The 23,879-nt window shown below is 36.4% G+C and overlaps 1 protein-coding gene across 1 annotated transcript in view; it reads right to left on the reverse strand.

Annotated features, from left to right (window-relative positions):
- Positions 1-453: 453 nt before the first annotated feature.
- LOC116344530 (neurogenic locus Notch protein) overlaps positions 454-23,879 on the reverse strand; it is a 99,585-nt gene continuing 76,159 nt past the window's right edge. The window contains exons 5-18 of the mRNA XM_031773132.1: positions 20,193-20,326; positions 10,296-10,991; positions 9,614-10,000; positions 9,415-9,528; positions 9,223-9,336; positions 9,038-9,151; positions 8,845-8,958; positions 8,045-8,641; positions 7,246-7,951; positions 2,829-5,910; positions 2,542-2,752; positions 2,035-2,447; positions 1,836-1,968; positions 454-1,750 (exon numbers count right to left, since the gene is read on the reverse strand). Coding sequence (XP_031628992.1) covers positions 1,434-1,750; positions 1,836-1,968; positions 2,035-2,447; positions 2,542-2,752; positions 2,829-5,910; positions 7,246-7,951; positions 8,045-8,641; positions 8,845-8,958; positions 9,038-9,151; positions 9,223-9,336; positions 9,415-9,528; positions 9,614-10,000; positions 10,296-10,991; positions 20,193-20,326 — 7,132 coding nt within the window. The 3' untranslated portion in view covers positions 454-1,433. The remainder of the gene's footprint in view (positions 1,751-1,835; positions 1,969-2,034; positions 2,448-2,541; positions 2,753-2,828; positions 5,911-7,245; positions 7,952-8,044; positions 8,642-8,844; positions 8,959-9,037; positions 9,152-9,222; positions 9,337-9,414; positions 9,529-9,613; positions 10,001-10,295; positions 10,992-20,192; positions 20,327-23,879) is intronic.

A 23,879-nucleotide genomic window follows, 5' to 3' on the forward strand; every position in this document is an offset into this window, starting at 1 on the left:
TTTTTTTATATAATACATGATAACGGGCACATAAAATAAATGAGATTTATTCCTCAATAACATTTGCGCTTGTTTTCGATTCTCGAAAAATGATTAATGCATATTGTTTTATTCAGTAATATGCATGACCAAAGTTTCATTTAATTTTGGTTTATGTTTATTGATTTGAACATGAACAAAACAGACTTATTATCGTTAGTACAAAATGAGTGAAACAAACGCAAAGACTTCTTATATGTTCAAATTTGTGTAGAAATAGAAAGTTGCTGCTATTTAAAATAAAAATGCTTTGCAGTGGTATGAGAAAAAAAATATCTGTGTGAAGTGAAAAAAAATTAAAATTGTTTCTGTTGTTTGCACGCTGCATTGCTGTTGAATTGAATATTGAGAAGATATAGAAATAAAAAAGAAATCTTATTGAGGGTGAAACGATTCACATTTGCACAGTCTTCACATAAAACTAATCACTATTATTTATTCTCTAGACTTTGAACTCTATTTCCATCTAATTTCTGTATTATTTCGGCTAGTATTTTATTTACACTGAACATAAATTATTCGAAATTAAAGTAATAATTAGTGAGGGGGGCAATTTTGTTTGCCACCCGAATGCATTTTGATATAAATCACGAATCGTAACGTTTATATAAGATCAATTAATTCGAATCGTTTGTAACTTTGTAGAACTAAATGTTTGTGTGTGTTTTATTTTTATTTTTTTTTTAAATGCAAAATGTTCGCCTTGTTTTTGCTGGCGAATTTTCAACAAAGTACATCGGTCGATTTTATAAAATGAATAAAATGTAAAAAAGCAACGCTTTTTTCTATACTCTTAATATATCTAATCAAATCGTCTTTAGTTTAAAATCAAATAGTTTTGTCGAATGATAAAAAAAAATTTTTAAAAGTTTTTCTTTTCAAAAAGAAGCTCAACAAAGAAAAAGGGAAAAGATTTTGATCAAAAAATTTTTTTACTTCTTTTTTCATTTAAAAAAAAGTCTAATAAAACGGCGCACCGATGGCACCATACTAATTAACACGTTATAAAGCCTAGTTATCTTCTTTCGTTTTGATTGGCTAATTTCTAAAAACTCGAAATATTATGCTATTATGAAAACGATAATTCTTCGTCTACGTAAGAGTCGAATGTATGTATATAATATCTTTTCCATTCTTCTTCGTTTTACAGTTATGCAACTTTTCTGTTGATTTGAGAAAAACAAAATTGCAATTAAAGTGAAATTATATGCATTTAAAATTACATAAAATAAATTGATATTTTGTCTTTTGTTTTTTCATGCGTATGTGTTGAATAGCCTATAGATTCAGATAAAAAGTTCATAAATTGTTCTTTTTAAAAAACATCGTATCTTATGTACAATTTTTCAATGATAATTTCTGATTATCCTAATCGTATTCGTATTTTAATTGATTTAAATATAAATCGCATCAGTTCCTTTGTTTGTTTGATTGCCACCTGTGTTTGCCATATAATTCATATTATTTGCCGGAGGCGAATTGATGCCTTCGGACCAATCAGAATTTGAGTGCGGCGATGAGCTTGACCAATGGCCCGGCGATTCGGGTGATGGTGTCGGGAAGCTATCGAGTGTATGGGTCATATGTTGTGGCGTTATTCCGCCGGAATGTTGACTTGGCGGCGTCAAATATTGATAATAATTTTGTTGCGAATGTGGCGATGATTGCGTGGAATTTGTGTGCTGTGACATCGAACCATGATTCATTTGACCTACAATCAGAATGCAAATATTTTGTTAGACACCATTTCCAATTTTCATCACAACTGCTAAAATGTTTGGCAGACAAATTTTTACCTGTAATGCTGCAATAGCTAGCTATTTCGGCCATGCTCAATTCGTATTCAAAATCCATTATTGCACCATTGTTCGATCCATCATTTTGTTGTTGTGTGCTGGACGCTTGATTTTGGTCTTGCTGTGGTTGTGACTGTAAATTGCAATGAGTTCGGTTAGTTTTGAATGAATTTCCAAAGAAAAGTTCTGAATTGCCTACCACTTGGGGCTGTGTTTGTTGTTGTAATTGTTGAAGAAAGTCATGCTGCTGTTGTTGCATTTGAGACTGTTGAGCCTGTTGTTGTTGCTGCTGTTGTTGTTGTTGCTGTTGTTGCTGTTGCTGCTGTTGCTGTTGTTGTTGCTGTTGCTGTTGCTGCTGCTGTTGCTGCTGCTGTTGCTGTTGAGCTTGCATTTGCAATTGCTGTTGTTGCATGTGTTGCAGCTGAGATTGACTATGGGGACTGTTTGAACAATGCGATGATGAACTACTGAGCGGTGATTGGACCGACGACCCGGTACTGTTGAGAGCATGTAATTGAGCACCGTGTTTCTGTTGTGTTGCATGTCTCATCGCTTGAATGTGCGTTGGAGATGTTGGCAAACATGGACGATTCTTTGCCGGTGATGGCGAATCTAAATTTTTCGAATCGAACGCAAATATTTAAAAATTAATTCAACATTTCCCTGAAATATAGTGGATGCTAACGAGAAAGTTGAAAATACATACCAATATAGCCTTGTGGTGAAAGAGCCATATTACTTTGCACCGAATATGGTGGCGATTGATTCGAGTATGGTGGACTTAATCCTTGATCACCCATATTATTGACATTTGGAACACTTCGTTGTGTGTTCATGAGATCTGGGAATGGTGAACCCATTGTGTAACCGTAATTATCGAAATTGATATTGTGCAACGATTGCATTGACTGAGCATTCTGAAGAAGCAAATGACAAAAAGAAAAACAAAAATTGATAAAATCAGGCATGTTAAAAATGATCAAATGTACAAACCTTGATGCAATCATCATAGCTTGGAGGTTGTTTAGGTGTCATCACATCAATGCCGTGATGAGCTAATGCATTCGAATAAAGACTGGCTGTATCATATTGTATAGGACTTGGCAAACTAGCGACTGGAGAATCTTCAGTGCTGAACACACCATCCGACGATAGTTGAATATCGGGCAAAACTGGCTGTGCATTTGTTTTCTTTGTTGATGTTGAAGTCTTTTTGGCCGTTGATTTACGTTTCAACGTTGTTTCATCGTCTGGACTGTTTGGATTATTGTTGTTATTTGATGCGGACGCTTTTTGTTGTTTCTTCTTTTGTGGTTTATTCTGTTTTCCACTGTTTGGAATAACGGTTGGTTGGCTAACCAATTGCGATTGGCATGGTGGTGAATTGACAACAGTGTTTTGCATAATTGGCATCATTTGAGGACTGCGTGGTACATGTTCGTCCAATAGTCGTACAATATCATTATGTTGTCGTTCGCATGCAACGTCACGCGGTGAACGATCCATGTGATCGGTAATTTCACGATTAGCAAAATTATCCAATAGAGCTTTACATGCTTCGAGTGATCCTTCGCGAGCGGCTAAAAACAGTGGTGTTTCATCTTTTTCATCTTGTGCATCACGATTGGCATGGTGCATTAGCAAAATATTCACAGCATCTACGTTATTAACGGCGGCGGCCCAATGCAGAGCCGTTTTACCACTATTATCGGCTGCATTTATGTCTGCTTCGGCCGTAATGAGATCTTCAACCATACCTTCGATAGCCAAACGTGCGGCCAAAATCAATGGAGTCGTTCCGTCATGCATTCGTGAGTTAAGGTTTGTGGCTCGATTACGCAATAGTATTTGGAATACACCAATAGCGTCAGCGGCAATTGCTGTATGCAATGGTGTACGGCCAGTAGCATCTTGACAATTTGCATCAGCTCCGGCGTCCAATAAACGTTTTGCTGCATCTGCACGTTGATAACGAGCCGATAGATGCAGTGACGTTTCACCAGTTTTATCCATTGTGGCATTCAATTCAGCGCCTTGTGCCAATAGTTCCGATATTGCTTGAACGGTGCTTTCATCTTCGTTTAGCTCACCCACCAAATCAACACCAACACCCTGTGAAGCGGCAACCATCAATGGTGTCATTCCACATGGACCACGTGCATCAACATCGTGCTTTTCATGGTGTGATGGTGGTGTCATAATCGATGCCGGAATACGAATGGCAGCTGCTTCAAAGTGTTGTTGGGTCCAGCATCTATTGTTTGGCTCTTCATAATCGGTAGATGTTGTATGATCGTATTCGTATCGGCCTCGCTTCGGTACTTGAGATTCATCGTCTGACCACTGATGTGAATGGCCCATTTGACCATTTGTACTGGCATCAATGCAAGCCAATGATGAGTTTTTATTCAGATTTCGCATTTCTTGGCCATCCGGTCCACGACGTTGTCCACTACGCGATGATGTTGTGAAAAATCCTTCTGGACGCCAAATTTGACCATAAGCTCGCTTTCGTTTCGCTGTAATCATAATACCGAGCAAGAAGCTTGCCAATATAATAGTGAATGCGCCCAATGCTACATATTTTCCATTAGCCGGTGGGCCCATGGGTTCATCTGGGCTATTTACACCGCGCACTTTGTAGAGTCTGAAATCTGGATTTGACATAACACGTGCACTGGCTCCAATGAAACCGGCCGCATCTTGTGCAGTCTCAAAACATTCCGCTCCCAAAATGGCTTGACAACGGCTATTATCGATTTCCATAAAGACTTGAATGGCTTTCTTCGAAAATGTTTGCATTTCATCGATATCACCATGCCATGAATAAATCATGTCGTTGCCCAAATTATCTTTTTTAATGCGTAAATTTGTTCTCAATTGATGGCCCATATCTCGCAAGAATTGAATCGAACGTTCTTTGAATTCTGATTCGCTCATTAAGAAAATCGCTGAAATCATGCCCGTAGCCAATTTTGGGGTGTTAAGTTTGTCACAATCCAATCCATCCCAATTACATTCAGCCGAATTACACATTTGGTCACAAACACCGTTTGCATAATTTTCAGCACAATAAGCGTCGAATGCACATGGTCTCAATCGCTTATCACAATCACGACCATCGAACAAGCAATGCTGATTGTTACACTCATCATTGCAAACACCATTTCCAAATACTTCCCAACAATTGACCGTTGTTGCCGTACAATTGGCCCATGGATTGACGCCAAGTGTACAATCATTGCCATCGAAGTCGCACGCATATGTATTACATTCTTCATCACATTTACGATTTCCTCTCTTTGAACCGCAACCTTTCTTATTACATTGTTCTCGTTGATGTTCCAAATCAAGTAACATTCCGCCACTTGGAATCCAGCCCTTGTATGATGGATCAAATTCGTTACATGTTTTTCCTGACCATTTTGCTGGGCAATAGCACATGAAATCGCCGAGTTTATTTTCGCAAGCAGCACCCCGTTTACATGGATTCGGATTACATTCATCGAATGTGTCGATTTCACAGTTTTCACCGCTTGTTCCAACTGGACAAATGCAACGATAGCCACCACCAATCACAACTTCACAGTTGCCAACAACACATGGACTTGCGTCACAATCATGGCCTGAATTTTCGCAGAATTTTCCATACCAGCCTTCCGAACACTCGCAATGATATCCACCAGCACGAGCCGAACACAATCCTCCGTTTTGGCAAGGCGCGGTCGCGCAAAAGTCGATTTTAATCTCGCAATGATGTCCCATATAGCCCGGTTTACAGTTGCAATGATAGTTATTAACCAATTGAATACAATCGAGTGTACCCTCGCTTGAGCAAGGATTCGACAAGCATTCGTTGATATCACCCTCACACCGTGATCCAACAAATCCAGGTGGACAAAGGCAATCGTAGCCGCCAACTTTATCGATACAAGTTCCATTGTTGTGACAGGCGCCAGAAACGCAATCATCGATATTCACTTCACAGTACATACCAAGTGTTCCCGGCGGGCATGAGCAACTACAACCATTGACAAGGTCATGGCATGTTCCACCGTTGCGGCAGGGCATCGGCCTATTAAATAAAAAGAAAATAAACAACATTAAAATTTAATCTCAAATTGGATTTATGAGTAATTTCAGTAAGAATCTAAGAATTTGATTTTCCATGAAAATCGACAAAATTTTGTACAAAATAAGTGCGTCTCAATGACAAATAACGGGGATTTTCGTCATGGTGTGAGTTTTTGCTTCACCACTTGTCAAATAAACTGCATCATTTCGCATCGAGTGGTCATTCGAGTTAGTCATTTGAGGAGAATGAGACATAAATCTCAAACGCTGCTACAGTTTGCGGACTGTTTGGTTAAGATATCTGAAATGTATCTAGATACTTTTGAGATAGTATCTCAATTTTCCGAAATTCATCTAGATATTTTCAAGATTTTCATCTTATCTTTTTGATAAAAGATAAGATATCTTTCGGAAAGATAAGATAAAAAAATAAGATAACGAAAATTATTTGAATAAAATTTTGAAAAAATGTCAAGGTGAAAAAAAGAATGTTAATTAATATCTGCTAAAAACAAACTTCACGCACTATGGATATTAATCGGTCGGAGTAATCGGGCCCATGAACCGTGCGTTGAAGTTGTCGGATTTGTTCTGCGAACACCGTGCGTAACACGATGGAATTCCAAATTCGATTTTATCTAAAAATCGTAGTTTTATACGCATTACTGTGCACTATTTATCGTCCTATCAGAGGGGATCGTTTGTTTTAGCTTTTCGACAGATAAATGGCAAACAATCATACGATGCTTTGACCAAAATACTTATAAAAGCCTTTAAAAATATGATCTGCCAGTGCACAAAATAAGCGATTCGAGTTTATGCCGTTTATGCAATACGAAGGTGAATTTCTCTAAATTTCTTGAATGCAATCAACCTGATTTCAATGAGCGTGCAATGGAATTTAATAACGAAGAATTCGAATATAATTTTGACGAATCGAGTCATGAAATTGATCATTTTCGCTTCAATGAACAAATTAATCATACCGACAATTGATGAAAGATAAGCCAAAAGATAAGATAAAGGTAAGATAATTTTTTAAGTTTCTAAAATCATCTAGATAAGATAAAAGATAGTATCTATCTTATCTTATCTTACTATCTCAAACGAGATAAGATATCTTAACCAAACACTGAGTTTGCGAAACCCAAAATAGTTCAATAAAGTAAGTAAACGATTATTTTTTTTACTTAAACGGTAATAAAAACTTGAGTTGGTCGTAAAAAACACATTTCTTCAATGCATTCTTTCGGTATGGATGGAAATTATTGTCATTTTAGTCTTTAATTTTTAATTCATCGATAATTCTAATATATTGATTGAAAATTGAAATAACCTGCAGTCGTCAATATTTAGTTCACAATTTTGTCCTTGGAATCCACGACGACAAATACATTGATAGAAACCAATTAAATCTTTGCATGTTCCTCCATTCTGGCATGGCTGCGATTCACATTCGTTGATTTCCTTTTGACAATACGATCCGGTGTAGCCCAAATGACAATGACATTTGTGCGAATTGCCAAAGTTTTCACATGTTCCATTGTTACACAATTCTTTTACATTGACACCCTTGCGAATGGCAGCATCTTTGCATGAAACCATTTCGACGTCACACAATTTTCCGGTCCAGCCTGATAAACAACTGCATTTATAAGTGTTTTCACGTTGTGAACAAGATGCGCCATTTTCACAAGGATTTTGTGAACACCAGTCAACATATTCCGTACAGTCTTTGCCAGTGAATCCATATGCACAATGACATGAATAGTCGTTATTGTGATCGGTACATGTTGCACCATTGCGGCAAGGCTGGGAATCGCATTTGTTTATTTTATATTGGCAATTCGATCCGGTATAACCAGCTGAGCACGAGCAATTGTACGAATTGATACCATCAATACAAGTTCCTTTGTTCATGCAACTACTTTCCGTACAATCTTCGTCGTTCGTCTGACAATTCATTCCCGAAAAACCAAGTGGGCATCGGCATGTGTATGAGTTTACATACTGATTGCATGTAGCCCCGTTACGGCAAGGATCTAAAAAGAATTGGCATTACATTCATTAGATTATTTGGCTTAAGTAGTTTTATTAGCAAATCGATTAATATCTTGTATGTAATTTATACTTACTTGATGCACATTCATCGATGTCGATTTCACAGTGTTTCCCTTCAAATCCATCCAAACACAAGCAAGTGAAGTCACCAATTCCGTCCAAACAAGTTCCACCGTTGGAGCATGGAAAAGAAGCGCAGTCGTCGGTATTGATGGTACAGTCTCTGCCTTCGTAACCTTCAGCGCACAAACATTGATATGAACCGGGTACATTTTTGCAAGTAGCTCCATTGCGGCAAGGCGATTGCAATGCACATTCGTTTATGTCTTGATCGCAAAGACGTCCGGTATAGCCGAGGGGGCAAGTACATGAGAAATCTTGATAATTCGAGCTAGGCGTACATTTTGCACCATTATGGCAACGATTTGGATGGATCGATTGATTTGGATGGCATGGGTCCATTTTGTAGTCACAATTTCTACCGGTGTATGGTATCTTGCAAACACATTTGTAGCCATTCACCAAATCGATACATGAACCCTGATTGCGACACGGCTGAGCAACGCAATCGTCGATGTTTGTTTCACAATTTTCACCAGTATAACCAGGCATACAGTTGCAAGTGTACGAATTCAAACCGTCGATACAAATGCCACCGTGTTGACAAGGGTCTGTTTGATTGAAATTATTAATATTATATTTTTACTCGTCAATTGATTGTTGAAAAATTGTGTGGCTCTGAATAATAATGACTTTAATTTTTTCAAGCCGTCTCCATCTTATGTAAATCCCATACAAAATATGATGCACTTTTAAGAATTCTCTGCTTAAAGTCAATATTATTCTCACCCATACAATTGGTTTTGACACTTACTTGAATCGCATTCATCTATATCTTTTTCGCATCGTTTTCCGCCATAGCCCGAAGGGCATTGACAAATGAATTGATTCACACCGTCTTCACAACGGCCGCCATTAACACAAGGATCTAAAGAATGTGACAAATTATTAGTTTTATTCTTGAGAATCCTGAAAAGAATCAATTTTTCGTTTTGCTATCTACTCACTTGATGCACATTCATCGACATCGCTTAAGCAACGAGCATCATAATAGCCTCTGGGACATTCACATTTGAAACCGTTGATCAAATCCATACAAACACCATTGTTTGCGCACGGATCTATAAGAAAATAACATTTAGCATATGCTTTTTTTAACCATCTTAAAAAGAATGAAGGGAATGAAACTTACTTGACGCGCATTCATCGATATTTATTTCACAATGTGCACCCGTAAAACCAGGAACACATTTACAAGTATATCTATTGATTCCATCGATGCATGTTGCTCCATTGCGACAAGGATCTATTGAAAAGATGCAATTATTTAATAAAAACCTCTTCAAATCTGCTTCGAATTTGCAAAAAAAACTTCGTTACTCACTTGAATGGCATTCGTTTACATTGACCTCACAATTTTCGCCAGATGTTCCCGGTTTACAACGACATCGATAACCACCAACGAGATCTTCGCAATGACCTTCAAATTGGCAAGGATCTAAAAATAAAATAATGAAAGAGATTAACACCATTTTCGTGTCCATGTCATTACGAAAGAATTTCAAAAATTCTGCATAACTTACTTGATTCGCATTCATTGATCTGGGTTTGACACAATTCGCCCGTATAGCCTGGATTGCATTGGCATGTAAATGAGTTGTCGCCGTCAATGCATGTACCACGGTAGCATGGTGATGATTGGCAATCGTTGATGTTCGTTTCGCATGAGAATCCAGTATAACCAGGAGGGCATTCGCACGTATAACTTGCGATCGAATCATGACAAATTCCATTGTTCCGGCACGGTTGAGACATGCAATCGTCGATATTGGTTTGACAACGAGATCCACTGAATCCAATCGGACAAACACACTTAAATCCATTTATCATATCCATACAACTGCCGCCATTCAAACATGGCGAGTTTTCGCATTCATTAATGTTGATTTCACATTGGGTTCCAGTAAAGCCTAAAGCAAAAAGTGAAAAAAATACATATATTCAGTATATAAATATCATCATAATTAGATGCGGATGAAATTTAAGAGGAATTTGTGTAAATTATTTATCGCAATAAAAAAAATGCACGGTAAGCATACACGATTCGCTCTAAGGCAAACGGGAGTAATACGGCAATTAAATGGCGGTAAATTGATCGGAAAAATATTTGCATATTAATGTGAATTATTTTCTTCATCTTCTTCTTCTTTTTTTAGTTAAAAAAACCCGCATTTCATTTCAATGAAAATAGAAAAAAAAGTTTACCTGGCATGCACACGCATCGGAATGTTCCTGGATCATCTAGGCAACTGCCATCGTTTTGGCATGGATGACTCTCGCATTCGTTAACATTGGTTTCACAGCGTGGTCCCGTAAAGCCTTGTGAACAATTGCACGCAAATGAACCGGGCGTATTGACACAAATACCATTATGTTCGCACGGTGATCCTTGAACGCATTCATCAATGTCTTCAGTACAATTGACTCCTTTATAGCCCGATGCACAGGAGCAAGTGTATGATCCATTGACTGGGCTTGTATCGCAAATAGCATCAGCATGACAAGGATTCGATGTACAAGCATCGTCCAAATGGCACAATAAACCTGTTTTGCCCGGAATACAACGACAATAAAAACTGCCAACACCATCGATACAGGTAGCGCCATTGAAACAGGCTGCATCAGCACAATCGTCAATATTCTCACTGCAATCAGGACCCGTCCATCCATTTACGCAAATACAAGAATAACCGCCATTCGTGTTTGTGCAAGTGGCACCATTTTGACAAACTGATGGCCGTGTAAGACACTCATCAATGTCATTCTCGCAATATTCGCCCGTATAATTTGGTGAACATTTACAACGATACGAATTTACGCCGTCAACACATTGTCCGCCGTTTTGACATAAATTTCCGGGACAATCGTCAATGTTTTGTTCGCAATTGACACCTTGAAAACCTGTATGGAAAGAAAAGAAAATATTTTTGTTTAGTTGAATGAAGACCAATAATCCCTTTGAAATTTGAATGATACGGTTTTATTTGAGCAAATTTAAATTATGTTAATCCAACGAAAAAAAGCCATAAAAATCAAAATCAAACAGTTGCTTTTGCCATTTATCTTTCGTCAATTTTTTTGTGCTCTACTCGAAATAAATTTGATTTGATTCAATATTTGACGATAACTCATCTGATTTCTTTAGAAGAACAACCATTAAGTCCACGAATTTATGTAGTTTTTTTATTTATGTGTGCTCACAGCTATAAAGAATGAATAAAATTCACAAAAATCGATAATCATAAATGTTCGGTTAGGTTTCAACAGTTTGTCATTTTTTGACTTGATTCGCCTAGCCGATTGTTCGGTGAATGTAGAAAAGCTCCAAAAGGTATAGCAAATTTCCGATGAAAAAAAAAAAACATGTAAGCATAGCCAATTTGTATACTCCATTCTCCCTTCTGAATCTGATCGAGTTTTTTCTCATCTAATCGCAGTGAGTACATGTGTGAAGTATTCGATCTCATGGTCTCATAAATAACAGAAAATTGTTGATTGAACGATGCGAAAAAATGAATGCATTTTTAAGAATGAAACGAAAGAAAAAAAATTATGAAAGAAAAGAAAACTAAATGCAACGAAAAGGGAAATACTTAGAAGGCGGAGGAGAAAAATGAAGAAGCAAATATGAAAAAAATGGAAAAAAGAAGAAATGAATCATTTGGTATTGTATGAATTGAGTTTATTTGAAACTATCACTGGTGAATGTGTGCATGCATGTGAGCGAATGGCATTGATGTGAGCGATTGGTTTGGCAAAGTGTATCATCCAAACCAATTTTCATGAATCGCGCGGTGTTGGTGTGTCTGTGTGTGCATTTCAAGTAGTTTTTTGATCGTGTTACAAACAGCGATATATTTTACCCTAGAACTCGAACAATGGTCATAAACACAGTCATGCAGATATGCGCATTTCTTTGTTGGTTGTGCATCAATGACGAGAGAGTAGAAGAGAGGCACTCTTCTTCGTGTATAACGTGAAATCCATCATCAATGTGCAGTTTTAAATCGAATAAAAAAACAGACACACACATACCCAAAATCTTTTGGTGTGCAATGAACATAGAGCGTAGAGGAGATGGACGCAGAGACGTGAGTGCGCGTACAATCGCGACGATTAAACACAACACACAGCACAGAGTAAGCATACTCTCGGTTCTGTTCGATTGAGGAACAAAACACCAACCAATCTTGGTCCGTCGGAATATATGTATATGCAACCGAATATGACGAAGAATATGTGTAGAAAAACCAAAAAAAAAATAAAGAAGAAACTCGAAAACGAAGAAGAGAAGAGAAAGAGCCATGGAAGTGGAAAGCGATATTGCCATCGTTCCCACGGTTCGGTACCATTGTAAATGTGTTGGTGAGGCACAGTTGTGTGTTGTGTTATGTTGTTTATTCATTTAATATATGAATATTACGATCATACACGTATTAGTTCAGTATCTTTCTGCTTTTCTGTGCCGTTTTTTGATCATTTTTTTCCTCGTTCGTTTGTTTTTTTCTTCGTCTACTTCACTTTGGCTTGTTGTTTTTTTCTTCGTTTCTGTCTTTGATTCGCTTCTTTATATGTGGATACACATAAAACATTTCCACATACATACATATTACATTTTATTTCACATTCTCTCTATGCGCATTGTGTACAAATTGTGTATAGATATGGTACAAGTATGTAATACAAAAGATTGTTTTAGTCGGTTGAAAGCATAAAGGAAGTCTGCTATTCACAGAATAGCCAAAAATATACTTAAAAAAAAGCGAATTGATGACGCAAACAAGGAACAGAAAAACACTTTCCGTCCCTTTTTCGATTGGGCACCTTATGTTGTTGCCACTATACTTTAAAATGTTTCACATTTCTGCCTGAACTATGACTTCGTCATTTTCACCGGTCATTTAAAATATTTTTATGATCTTAAATAGTGCGTGAATACTGGCCAAACAATTATAAGTGTTTATTGTAAAATTGAAGCAAATTCTTCTAAAAAATTAAATGAATCACACTTATTTGAGTCGAATAAATTCTCGATATGTGTCGATCATTTTTGAAATAATATTTTTGCCACTCTCGCTTTCAGACTTGTGAATCATCCAAATTATGGTCCATAATAATAATGCTGCGGTAAATGACAATTTTGACGAAAAAAAAGTTTCGAATACTATATGTGTGCCTTCTACAGCAAATTAGGAGAAAATAATAATTGCGATGCATGCTACATCAGCAGCATCAATTACGATCCATTCACATGTCTGTAATACTGAAATCCTTTCTGACGGTAAGCTGTTTCGATTATTCTTGAGTATCGAAAATGCACCTATTTATGAAAATACATTGCAATAACAGAAGTAGCAGCAGCGATATCACAGCATTCAAAATATGCACTTTTGATCCCATATAATTAAAATGTGCTCAATGCCGTTGTTCGTGTTCGGTTTGCATTCAACCGAACTAATTTCGTACTTCGTCGTAGTCATGACACTATGTGATTATTTAGGTTTCTGCTTTTTTTTTGTGAATTTACTTTGCTGTCGAGTGTTTCATTCACTGTGTTGCCTTTCGCTCTCTTTTCGTCTCTTTTCCACTCTCGGATGTTGTTATTAATGCATAAGATTCATTAATGCAATGGCACGCAACGATTTGGTTGCATATAGCCCATGTGTCGTGTTTACATAGGTATTGGTGAATGTACATTTCCAAAAAGTGCATTTTATTTATACTTATTTGGTACGTTTTCTCTTGTATGCACAGATTTGCCCAAGGGATATGTTATTTATTTACTTATATTGTATGTGGTGACATCGTCAAAAGATTTGACTCAAAACCGAGAAACTACCAAAAACGAAGATAATGTATAAAAATGGTGAATCGATTATCGAACATAACCGAAATACGGATGTTATTAGGTTATTTTTATATTATTCACTCAGTTCTACGTCGTTCTCGTTGTCCTTAATGTGGCTGACATTAAGTATGTAGCCTTTTGCAAATGTGCATAAACGGTTTTCCTCTTTCGTCACGTTTCGTAATATCATAACAACTGAAAACAATAACCGCAAACTGATATTAAATAGCCATAACATGCAAGTGTGTGACCTGATTTTTGTACAAGAGGAGAGAATTCAATCATTGCGATTGCGATCAGAAATTGAAAGGGTTTCACTCATCCCATGGCGGAAGCAAAATATCTACAATGCTGACGCAGTATGACCACAGAGTACTTAAATTCACACACTCAAAATGCGTTGAATTTGGAGTCCGTCTGGCCGCTCCATAAAATGCATTCAACAAATCACAAAACACTTTCTGATTTATGGCCACTTGGTGGATCGAAACAATACACACTGTGAATGGACAACATTTTATTGCTTCTTAGAATTACATGCGCGCGTTACTTTGTTTGAACGCAACCAATATATATATTTTATGCAAATTTTGTGCGTGCTTTTTGTTAAATAACTCGAATTTGGCGTATACTTAGCAACAAAGTGGACACATTTTTTATTTTACGCTTAGAACTTGAATATGCGAATACAATCGCAATTTTTTTATGCACAAAACGGGGTAAAACAGCATTTATAAATTGATAATGTCACATGAAAGTTTACGAGCTTCGTTTTATTTCAGGATGTCTGAAAGTGATTTTGAAAGTTGTATTATTTTGAAAGCGAATGCAATTTAATGTTCATCCGGAGAATGTGTTTAAACACACGAGAACATGATTTTTTTTTTCATTTTTTTGGTGACGCTCTTTGAAACTAAAGACACACGACTATCTTTTCATTTTTAAGTGAACGAATGACTATTATTCAAATGTAATAATGTTGAAATAAAAAAAATTAATGAATTCATCGAAAATTGAAAGACGAAAAAATGTTTCATAGTGTCAATCGATCTTTGTTGCGCTAACAATTGCACATGAGGTGCGTCGTGTGTTTCCATTAGAAGTGCCGAATTCATTTTTCACTTAAACATAAATGTTGTTTGTTTTCATTTGAATGGAACTTGTTTTTCATCTTTTTTTGTCTACTTCGTTCGTTATTGGAATGTGATGACAGTTAAACAAATGAATGAAAACGCTTCTTTGTAACAAAAGAAGAAAAGAAAAGATACCTCTCATTCGTGTTGCACGATTTGCTTTGCGGTTCGTCTTTATTTTGTTCAAATTCAAAATCATCAGTATGTATGCTATAGTATAGAAGTGGCAATTTATGGAAAATGCCGAAAATATGTAACTTTGGCCGAATAGGTCGTCGTGTAGAGTGGATGGCATGGCATTCAATTTGAACCGTATGACACTTGAAAATGATATTCACACTCGCTTCGGCTTTCAACTGGCGCGCACACGATTAATTAACCAGGAAAATAATTGTTGTGATGAAAAGTATTTACTATCGAAAACCATTGATTGTGTGAGCGATCTGCTGAGCTTATGAACGAGCGAGAATTTCAAGTGATCTTGTCTTGAATGAAAACAACGGGAATGGAATAAAGCAAATTGTTCGATGATTTTAACGAGCCAAGAGTACACACACTCGCTGTGTGTTTATGTGTATTTGACAGTCTAACTGGCTGGCTGGCTGGATGGTTGGCGCATTTTTAATCTGTGCAAATTTGAAAGTATAAACACGTTTTTTTCGAATCGTTTACAACCAATTATATTAGACGAAATCAGCGAATTTCTATGCGCGATCACTTCGATTCAAAAATTGGCAATAAGGAAACTGAATAAGAGAGAAGGCACACGAAAGACACAGCCATATCGATACATCCATTAATCATTGTGGTTCAATTGCCTCGACTCAATATTGTCTCTAGCATCGTTTATTTATATGTATAGCAAGAAAAAAAACACTTCGTTTGATTGGATTGAATGATCGACGACGCGCAAAACCAAAACAAGTGAAATGAAAAACAAGCGCTAAATTAATCAAAATGACGAAGAATAGAAAGGAAAAAAGCCAAAATACGAGAAGAAAAAAAATCAGAAAAACACTAGATAAGTACGGAACACATTAGCACATTCAGTTCAATTCTGATAGAAAAAAGTATATAATTATCAGCAAGAAGAGAGAAAAATTGTCAGACAATCCGTGAAAAAAAATCTAGCGAGAATTGCATGTAAAAGTCGACTCGAATTGCCAACTAAAGCAGATTTAATGTGTTCATTTCTATTTTTTTCATTGGTGGTTCTAAGCGCGCAGCACATTGCATTGGGATTGCATTCGCTTGAGTATGTGTGAGTTTTCATTGTTCCTGATATATTCTTCGTTTTTTTTTTCTTACCGCATTTCTGTTGTTGTTGCGAAAACAGAAACAGCCAAAGACGGATTATTATCATTACAAATTAGCTGCACTTGGGTGATCACCAATCACATGTACACATCATTCAATTGTTTCGGGCAATAGATGCGCACTCTCTTGACTCTGTCTCTTCATTCTCTCGTAATAGCAAAGTGTAAATTCTTGCAGGGCACATTGCATGTTAAGCCGGCTCTCAACATAAATCAGACGTGTCTTTGCATCAGTTTCAATCATTTATTTCCCATCAAGTAACAAGACGAACAAAAAAGAAATAGAGGAAAAAAGTGCGCAATTTTGCATATGCGATACTTTGCTTGTTTAACACAATGTTGCGAAGTGTGAGATAATTTGATTTTATGTTGACGCAAAATAGTTTTCATTAGACGCTGCTTATTAACTTATTATGTGCAGAATTGGATGTGACTTCGTCTTTGTTGCGGAACCGAACCAATGATATCGATATCGACAAATGGAATTTCGAAAGAAAGAACAAAAAAACCGATTGAATGTGCATCAAATATTTCCATGAACATTTATTGAATTCCATTCATTTCAACCGCTGTAATGAAAAATGACATTGATGACCATCTGACTTCGTCATACGTAATTACGATTACTACATTATCATACTGTCGAAGAGAATCGTCCACGGATGAATGGTTGATTGGAAAAATACAACGATTTGGTTTCTTTTAAACCAATTTCATATTACTCTATCATCGGGATTATGCAAGAAATGCAAATCGTGTAATTGATATACGATGGGAAAAATCGAATTATTATTATTGAATTCACTCAAAAGAAAAAATCAAATTGATATGATGTAATGAGAGATAAAAATGTGGTTTTTGGTCATCCGAATTCGATATGAATGCATTTTGCAGAACGATTCTAATCCATGCTGAAGACAGGCAAAAGAAAAAATCGCGTTAATTCGGAAATAAGCGGTTTTTTCTAGATGACGTTGTTTTTCTCAGACTTTCTGTTGATTAAACTTCAATGATTACTTTAGTGGAGAGCAAATAATACGAGTCATTATGCGAATCAAAGGCCGCTTTGTGCCTGCCATCAGTACAATGGCTCGAATAACATACGGTGTTGTTATGCTCGGGAAAAAAATGAAATGATAGAACAAAACCGAACTCAAAATCCGTGATCACCCCGGGCCAATAATTGAACTATTTTTTACCTCCTCCTTCTCCCTCTCCGGCATTCGATACATATATTCCATTGGCTCCTTTTGCGTTTCTCTTTTCTGCATATTTTATGTCGTCTTATGCATTATAACAATAACAATCAAAGTGTTTATGCACTCGTGCGATTTTCTCTTTGTTATAAATATCGACATTCATTGCGCTGGCGAATATGGATACCATGCATGCTTCACCGATATGTGTACGTCGATGAAGTCCAATCAAAATTCAGCTCGACATTCAAAATAGGCGAATTGAGTGAATGAACAAGAAGACCATAATAATCACTGTTTCGATGTCGATACATTTGACGCCGTACCATGTGCATTCGATGCAAATGTGATCTATCTTTCTCTCTTTCCCTTTTTGCGTTCGCGTTCTAATATGATATTCTGTTATGTGACTTATTTGAATTTGAATTCCTTATTGAACCTCGTGATTGTTTCGGTCGTGGAATATCACTGATTTAACGAAAGCCTCGTCGAGTGTTCTTTTTTTTTCGGGTTAAAGTCAATATGCAAGAAAGAAATAAAACAGTCTGTTTAGTACATATCGCGAATTTTGCTCGATTTAAAACGCAAATCGATGCTCATGCTGTTCACCACAATTTTAAAAAACCACAAGACTTAAATCGTTCTCCATGTTCAATTAACCTATGCATTACAATTTTGGGCACAAATCGTTACTACAGCATAATTTATTTATTTTTTGTGTCTATTACGGTACTTCGATCAAACTGATGCCAATAAAATGCAACAATTTGTTTGTTGTAAATATTTTGCGAATTCAGTTTCAGCCCCAAGCAAATACTTTTTTTTCGGCGAAGGTATGCCTTTGCCTATCTTGTTAAAATTGAATTTTCATAGACGACAGACACGAGACGAGACGAGAAAAAACAACGATGATAGTTGCAAATTTAATTGATTTTTATTGATGCATAATATGTGGCGCATAAGATATGTGACTGTTTGGATGCTGCTGCCGCTGCTACTGATGCTGTGCTTGTCAATGCAAATGAGACCTGATGACAAACAACTTTAATTTGATGTAACTATTTTAATGAACCAAACTCAAATTATGCAAAGTAGCAGTGTATTGCGGTTGTGAAAGGGCCTTTTCATTCAATTTACCATTCGCTCAGTGAAAATGACGGAAAAGATTTTTTTTTTGAAACTTAATGCACTTTTAATGAATTACTTTTAAGCCATAAACTTCGATGTCTTTATTTTTTTTTCTGTTGAATTGAAGTTCATCATCTCTAGTTTTCCGGTGGCTCTTTGCGATGTTAATGACGGGTTTTTCGATGATGTGATACGAAATGGATCGAAATCAAGACGAAGAAATGGTAGATCATCCGATTTAATGTGTGTTCACAGCTAACGCGCGATCGGTGTGCCTAAGTTGGTGTCATTACCATTTTTTGTTCACGTTATGCCAGCCAGTATTTATAGCGATCAAACTAGAAACTATTTATCTTTTTTGTTCCGTATTTTAAGTCATTAATTTTAAGCAAAAAGCAAACTGTCCAATTGAAATGTTTACCCCAGTGCAGTTCCCGAAATTCAAACCAATTCTATTGCGACCAGTTATCTAATCGTCGAATGTAAAACGCAACAGAATTAAAACTCATTTAATGCCGTGTGTTGTGTATATGTTAATCACTCTTCATCGGAGAAAAAAAATACGGTGAAAAATAAAGTGATCGCCACGAAACAGTCTAAATGCATGTGCTTAATCAGCAGCAGCAGCAGCAGAGCAACACAGAACTAGAGCCCAAGCATACCATCTATAATTTAGTTGTAATTATCTGTTCACTTTTCAGACTTTTCCATTATAGTGTATGTGTTGGGTCGCTGACTGTGTGTTTTTTTCGTTCGTTCGCATTCATTCATCGTATTTTGTTATCCATATGTGTACAACGCCAACTTCTTCATGTTATTATGTTATTATTACACATCTCGAAAGTATTTTTTGATTAGATTTTAGTCGTCATTTGTGCTTCTTTTTTTCGAGTTAAGACATTACCCAACCGAACATCAATTTGAGGGCTCCACTTGGTTTTTCGCATATCGCGAACGTTTGCGCGCGCGTACATTAAAGTTCATTGGATTTTGATGTGTTCTTTCGTTTCGTGCGTACGTTTGTTTTCAAAATGTTCTTGCGGGGCAAAAAAAGCGGATAAAAATGGTGGCAGAAAACACTGAATGCGCAGAATGGATTTATTCTACAATTTAATTGGTAAAAAATTAAGTCGTTTTTTTCTCTCTTCTGCATGAGACGATTTCAAACTAAAATGTGCTAATTAAATCTTGCGTGAAAAAACGTTGGCAATGGAATCATCATTTGGAAGCGATCAAATCGAAATTATAAACAGTGGCTTTATATTCTTCAGATGTAACCGCCGATTCGAATGTTAGTACAGTTTTTGTTTGAGATACGAATGAAAATCGAACGCGATGCCGTTGAAATGTTTGATTTTAATTGATTTTTGTAGCTTTTTAATGGTCGTTTTTCTTCACACGACATTTCCAATTAAGACTATAAAAACATGTTGAACATAATTTGAAAAATGAATAAAAATGACGGTGGTGTTTGCACTTACCTGGTGGGCATTTACATTCGTAGGCATAGTGGCCTAGTGATTTGCATGTACCTCCATTTTGGCATGGCGACGGTGCACATGGAATATACTTTGACTCACAATTTTTTCCGGTGTATCCAGCTACGCAAGAACATCTGCAATAAATAAGAAGATTCATTTTATTAAACAAAGTGATCATATGATTTGGATTTCTCTCTCTCTCTCTCTGTGTGTGTCATTGAGATTTATGCAAAGAAAATCTCATAATCGGTCAAATACATGAACAAAATGAAAATACATAAACCACAAAACAAAACCAAATAATTTATAAAGTTCAATTCATTTTCATCTAGTTTTGGCTGCATCACGTTTCTATTGTATGCAATTTAGAAATCGAATAAAATGATCATAAAATTTGCTTTCCATTTGCACAGTGCAAAAAGAGACGTCAAAATTGGCTGAATTACGGCACAATTGCAACGGATTACGAGGTGAGAAATCGTAGCAGCGACATTGCTATAAACCATCCAAATCTAAATATATGTGTACTTGGGTGTGTGTGTGTGTGCTAACCATAGCTATTTATTAAGTCTGTTTCTCAATTAATGTGTGCTTTTGTGCACAATGGTTTCCTCGTTGGCGCGCGAGTTCGAAACTACAGTTCAGCCAAATCGTGTGGTGCAAAGCAAGACCAAAAAACCAATCTTGATATGAATATTTATTGGATTGCCATAAATTGAACTGTTATTAGCGACCAAATGCACAGAGAAAGTGATCCATCTAATGTGCTGTGAGCAATGTGCAAGCACTCAAGCGGAAATTTTGTTTTTATTTCATTTCGTTTCAAACAATTCGGGCCATTTTTAAAAGGTTGTTTGTTTGGAAATTTATCACTTTGACTTCAGCCAAATTATTATTACATTCAGACGAGTAAGCATTGTGGTAAATGTCTTTTGTTTTCACTTGCCAAATCAAACCGATTCAAAGTTCATCTGAATATAAACAAATTCATTTAATTTCGATTCGTAAAAATTATAGATTTTTCACTATAGGTTTTGCTCTTGTTTCTTTGTGAACTATGAATGCATTTGAATAGAAGAGGGAAAAAACGTATTCGATTGCGAAATCCGTTATGATTGCCTTCGGTGCAAACGTGAGCATAAGCCAGATGATAGAACAAATTAGTCGATTTCTCAGCATTTGCTCATTCAAAGGGAGGAAACGAATCAATAACGTCAGTGAAGAGTGTAATTTCTCTAATTCCACAGAATTTTATTTATTCTATTCGGTTCATTTTGAATGGAAAAGAATTCGAAAATTGCAAAAAAAAGGTTAACCACTAAATCACAATTCAACCTAGAATGATAGTAAATTTCGTCTGAAATTTATCATTGACTGAAAGGAAATTGGAAGATGTTATACTTGCTAGAATCGATGTAAAAAAAGTGATAATCGAATGGCATATTTCTTTATGCGATAATTTCAGGTTTCAGGATATTGCTTTTGGCGGAGATTGGCCAAAAAATCATTTCCAATAAATACAAACAGATCGTAAGCCTATCATTTTCATTCGAAAGATTTATTATCTTGATTTTTTTTTGTTCAACCTGTGCGATGCATGCATTGGTTTGCACGTACGTTCCGGTCTGCTTCAATTACCAGCGGTTTTGTTAATTTCTGTGATTGAATCGTGGATAAATGTGTGTAACGATGGCCAATTGCGATTAACGAAATCAAAATGAGCGAGAGGGAGTTTTTTTCCCATAAATGTTTGCCAATTCGATAAAATGGAAGCGATTTAATGGTTCAAGTTGCTCATTTTGCTCACTGGCGTGCATACATTCATAACATTTGTCGTTGACTTCGTCGTGCCTGACCTTTTCCTATTTTGTCAACTTTTGTAGCAACCGCTTGACATGTCACATTTTATCGATCGGCATGCAATTTACAATATTAAGTCCCATAATTATTTCAAATCTTGGGAAATGTACAACAAAAACGGGGTGAAAGCAAAACAAACGCAAAACAATTTACGGCCAAACATGGCAGCACACATATGCGACAATTTTGTATCGCACTGAAGTAGAGTGAGAGAGAAAGATAGAGAGAGCAAGAAAAATGTCTGTATCATCAGTAGAAAATCATTTAAAGTAGTAATAAACACGGCTTTTAACAAATAATCCAAAAGATAACGGCGTTGCAATGACTGCAATTTTAGCATCGATAAACTAGCATTGAACATGATTCATTTTCAAATACATGAATCAAACAACAAGAGGAAAAAAAAGTACGACGACAACAGCAGCAACAGCAACAACAGACGTCTTGGAAATATATGGTTCGAACAAGTGAACACGTTTTAATCGTCAGCAAGTTATCGCACGTTCATTTCCACTAGTCTTTTTTTTCTCTATTTTTCAACATAATCGAGAGCGCACAAAATCGAATGGAACAGGAAAACTAGAGAAAAATAAAAATCTACATTGGTTCATCTCAATGTGTTCCATATCAATTTCAATCCACGACTCTTTTTTCTTCTATGTGCACAATTTTTTTTTTTTTGCTTCATTCAATCTTTTTGGAATGGTTTTACCTTTAATGGTAAAGTCAATTTGAGCTACAATAGTTGCTACTGCAAACGGCAAGTGAGCTGCATTGATCATTTCTATCACGAAACCACCACTGCAAAATATATCCCAAGAGCCGAAAACTAACCATATCGAGAGATCAATTTAAAATGTTTTTTTTTTTTATGTTTCCTATCCGATCACTATTTTTGCTCCACTGTACCATGATTCACTGTCCTGTCCACACAATGTTTGTGTTAGAATGATTCTGTTCGCAGATGGAGTTTATCAGACTAAAAATGTCATTAAAATTCATAGTGGCGAGTGTGTTTAATATTGAGAGGATGGCAAAAAAAGGAGATGAGCTCCACAGTTGCTTGGGCGCGCGATTTTGTTTCATACATGTATGTGACACAAGCGAAATATGTGATGCAAAAGCGATACTTCAATTAACATATAGGGAGCATAATTTAGATGCATTTTGAGTTGTGAGTTGTGCGCGCGCGCGCTCATCATTGTTATTGTTAAGAGCGAGAATTGTCATCGTTTTCGATTGGGATGTGCATTGTGATCGCATGACCAAAGTTAAATGCTAAACAAACGGTTTCGCGCACACATACATCGTCAACGGTGTACAAATATTGGCAAACAAGGGAATAAATAAATAAAATATTGGAATTTGCTGCGAAAATAAACAATGCCAATGCTTGATCAATTCCAATCCGATGTTTGGTATTTGATCGTGGTGCTGCCGTTGCTGCTGTTTCGATGAATTTTATTGTGTCGTTACAATCGATCTTTTTCGGCTTATCCGCGCGACAGTACTCCTGAAGCCACAAAACAAGTAAATGCAATTTAAATCCAACCGTTGTGATCATCGTGCTATTTTTGTGCTGTTACTGTATGCATTTTTTTTGCTTTCTTTTGTATCGTACAGCACATGTGAAAATAATAATAAACATCATCGCGACAAGAAGACAATGCTCGCCTTCGAATCTTTTGTTTAATTCATAGCGTTCCCTCATCGTCGTAGTGGGTTTGTTGTTGTCGTCGTCGTTTACATATTTTTATATTTCATCATCATGTTTTATCGATATTTTCTTTCGTCGAATCGTGGATTTCATTGAATTGAGCGTGAGCG

The sequence above is a fragment of the Contarinia nasturtii genome, unplaced genomic scaffold (genome assembly GCF_009176525.2).
Source record: "Contarinia nasturtii isolate CC-2019 unplaced genomic scaffold, AAFC_CNas_1.1 Cnas_scaffold_1037, whole genome shotgun sequence".
Lineage (NCBI taxonomy): Eukaryota > Metazoa > Arthropoda > Insecta > Diptera > Cecidomyiidae > Contarinia > Contarinia nasturtii.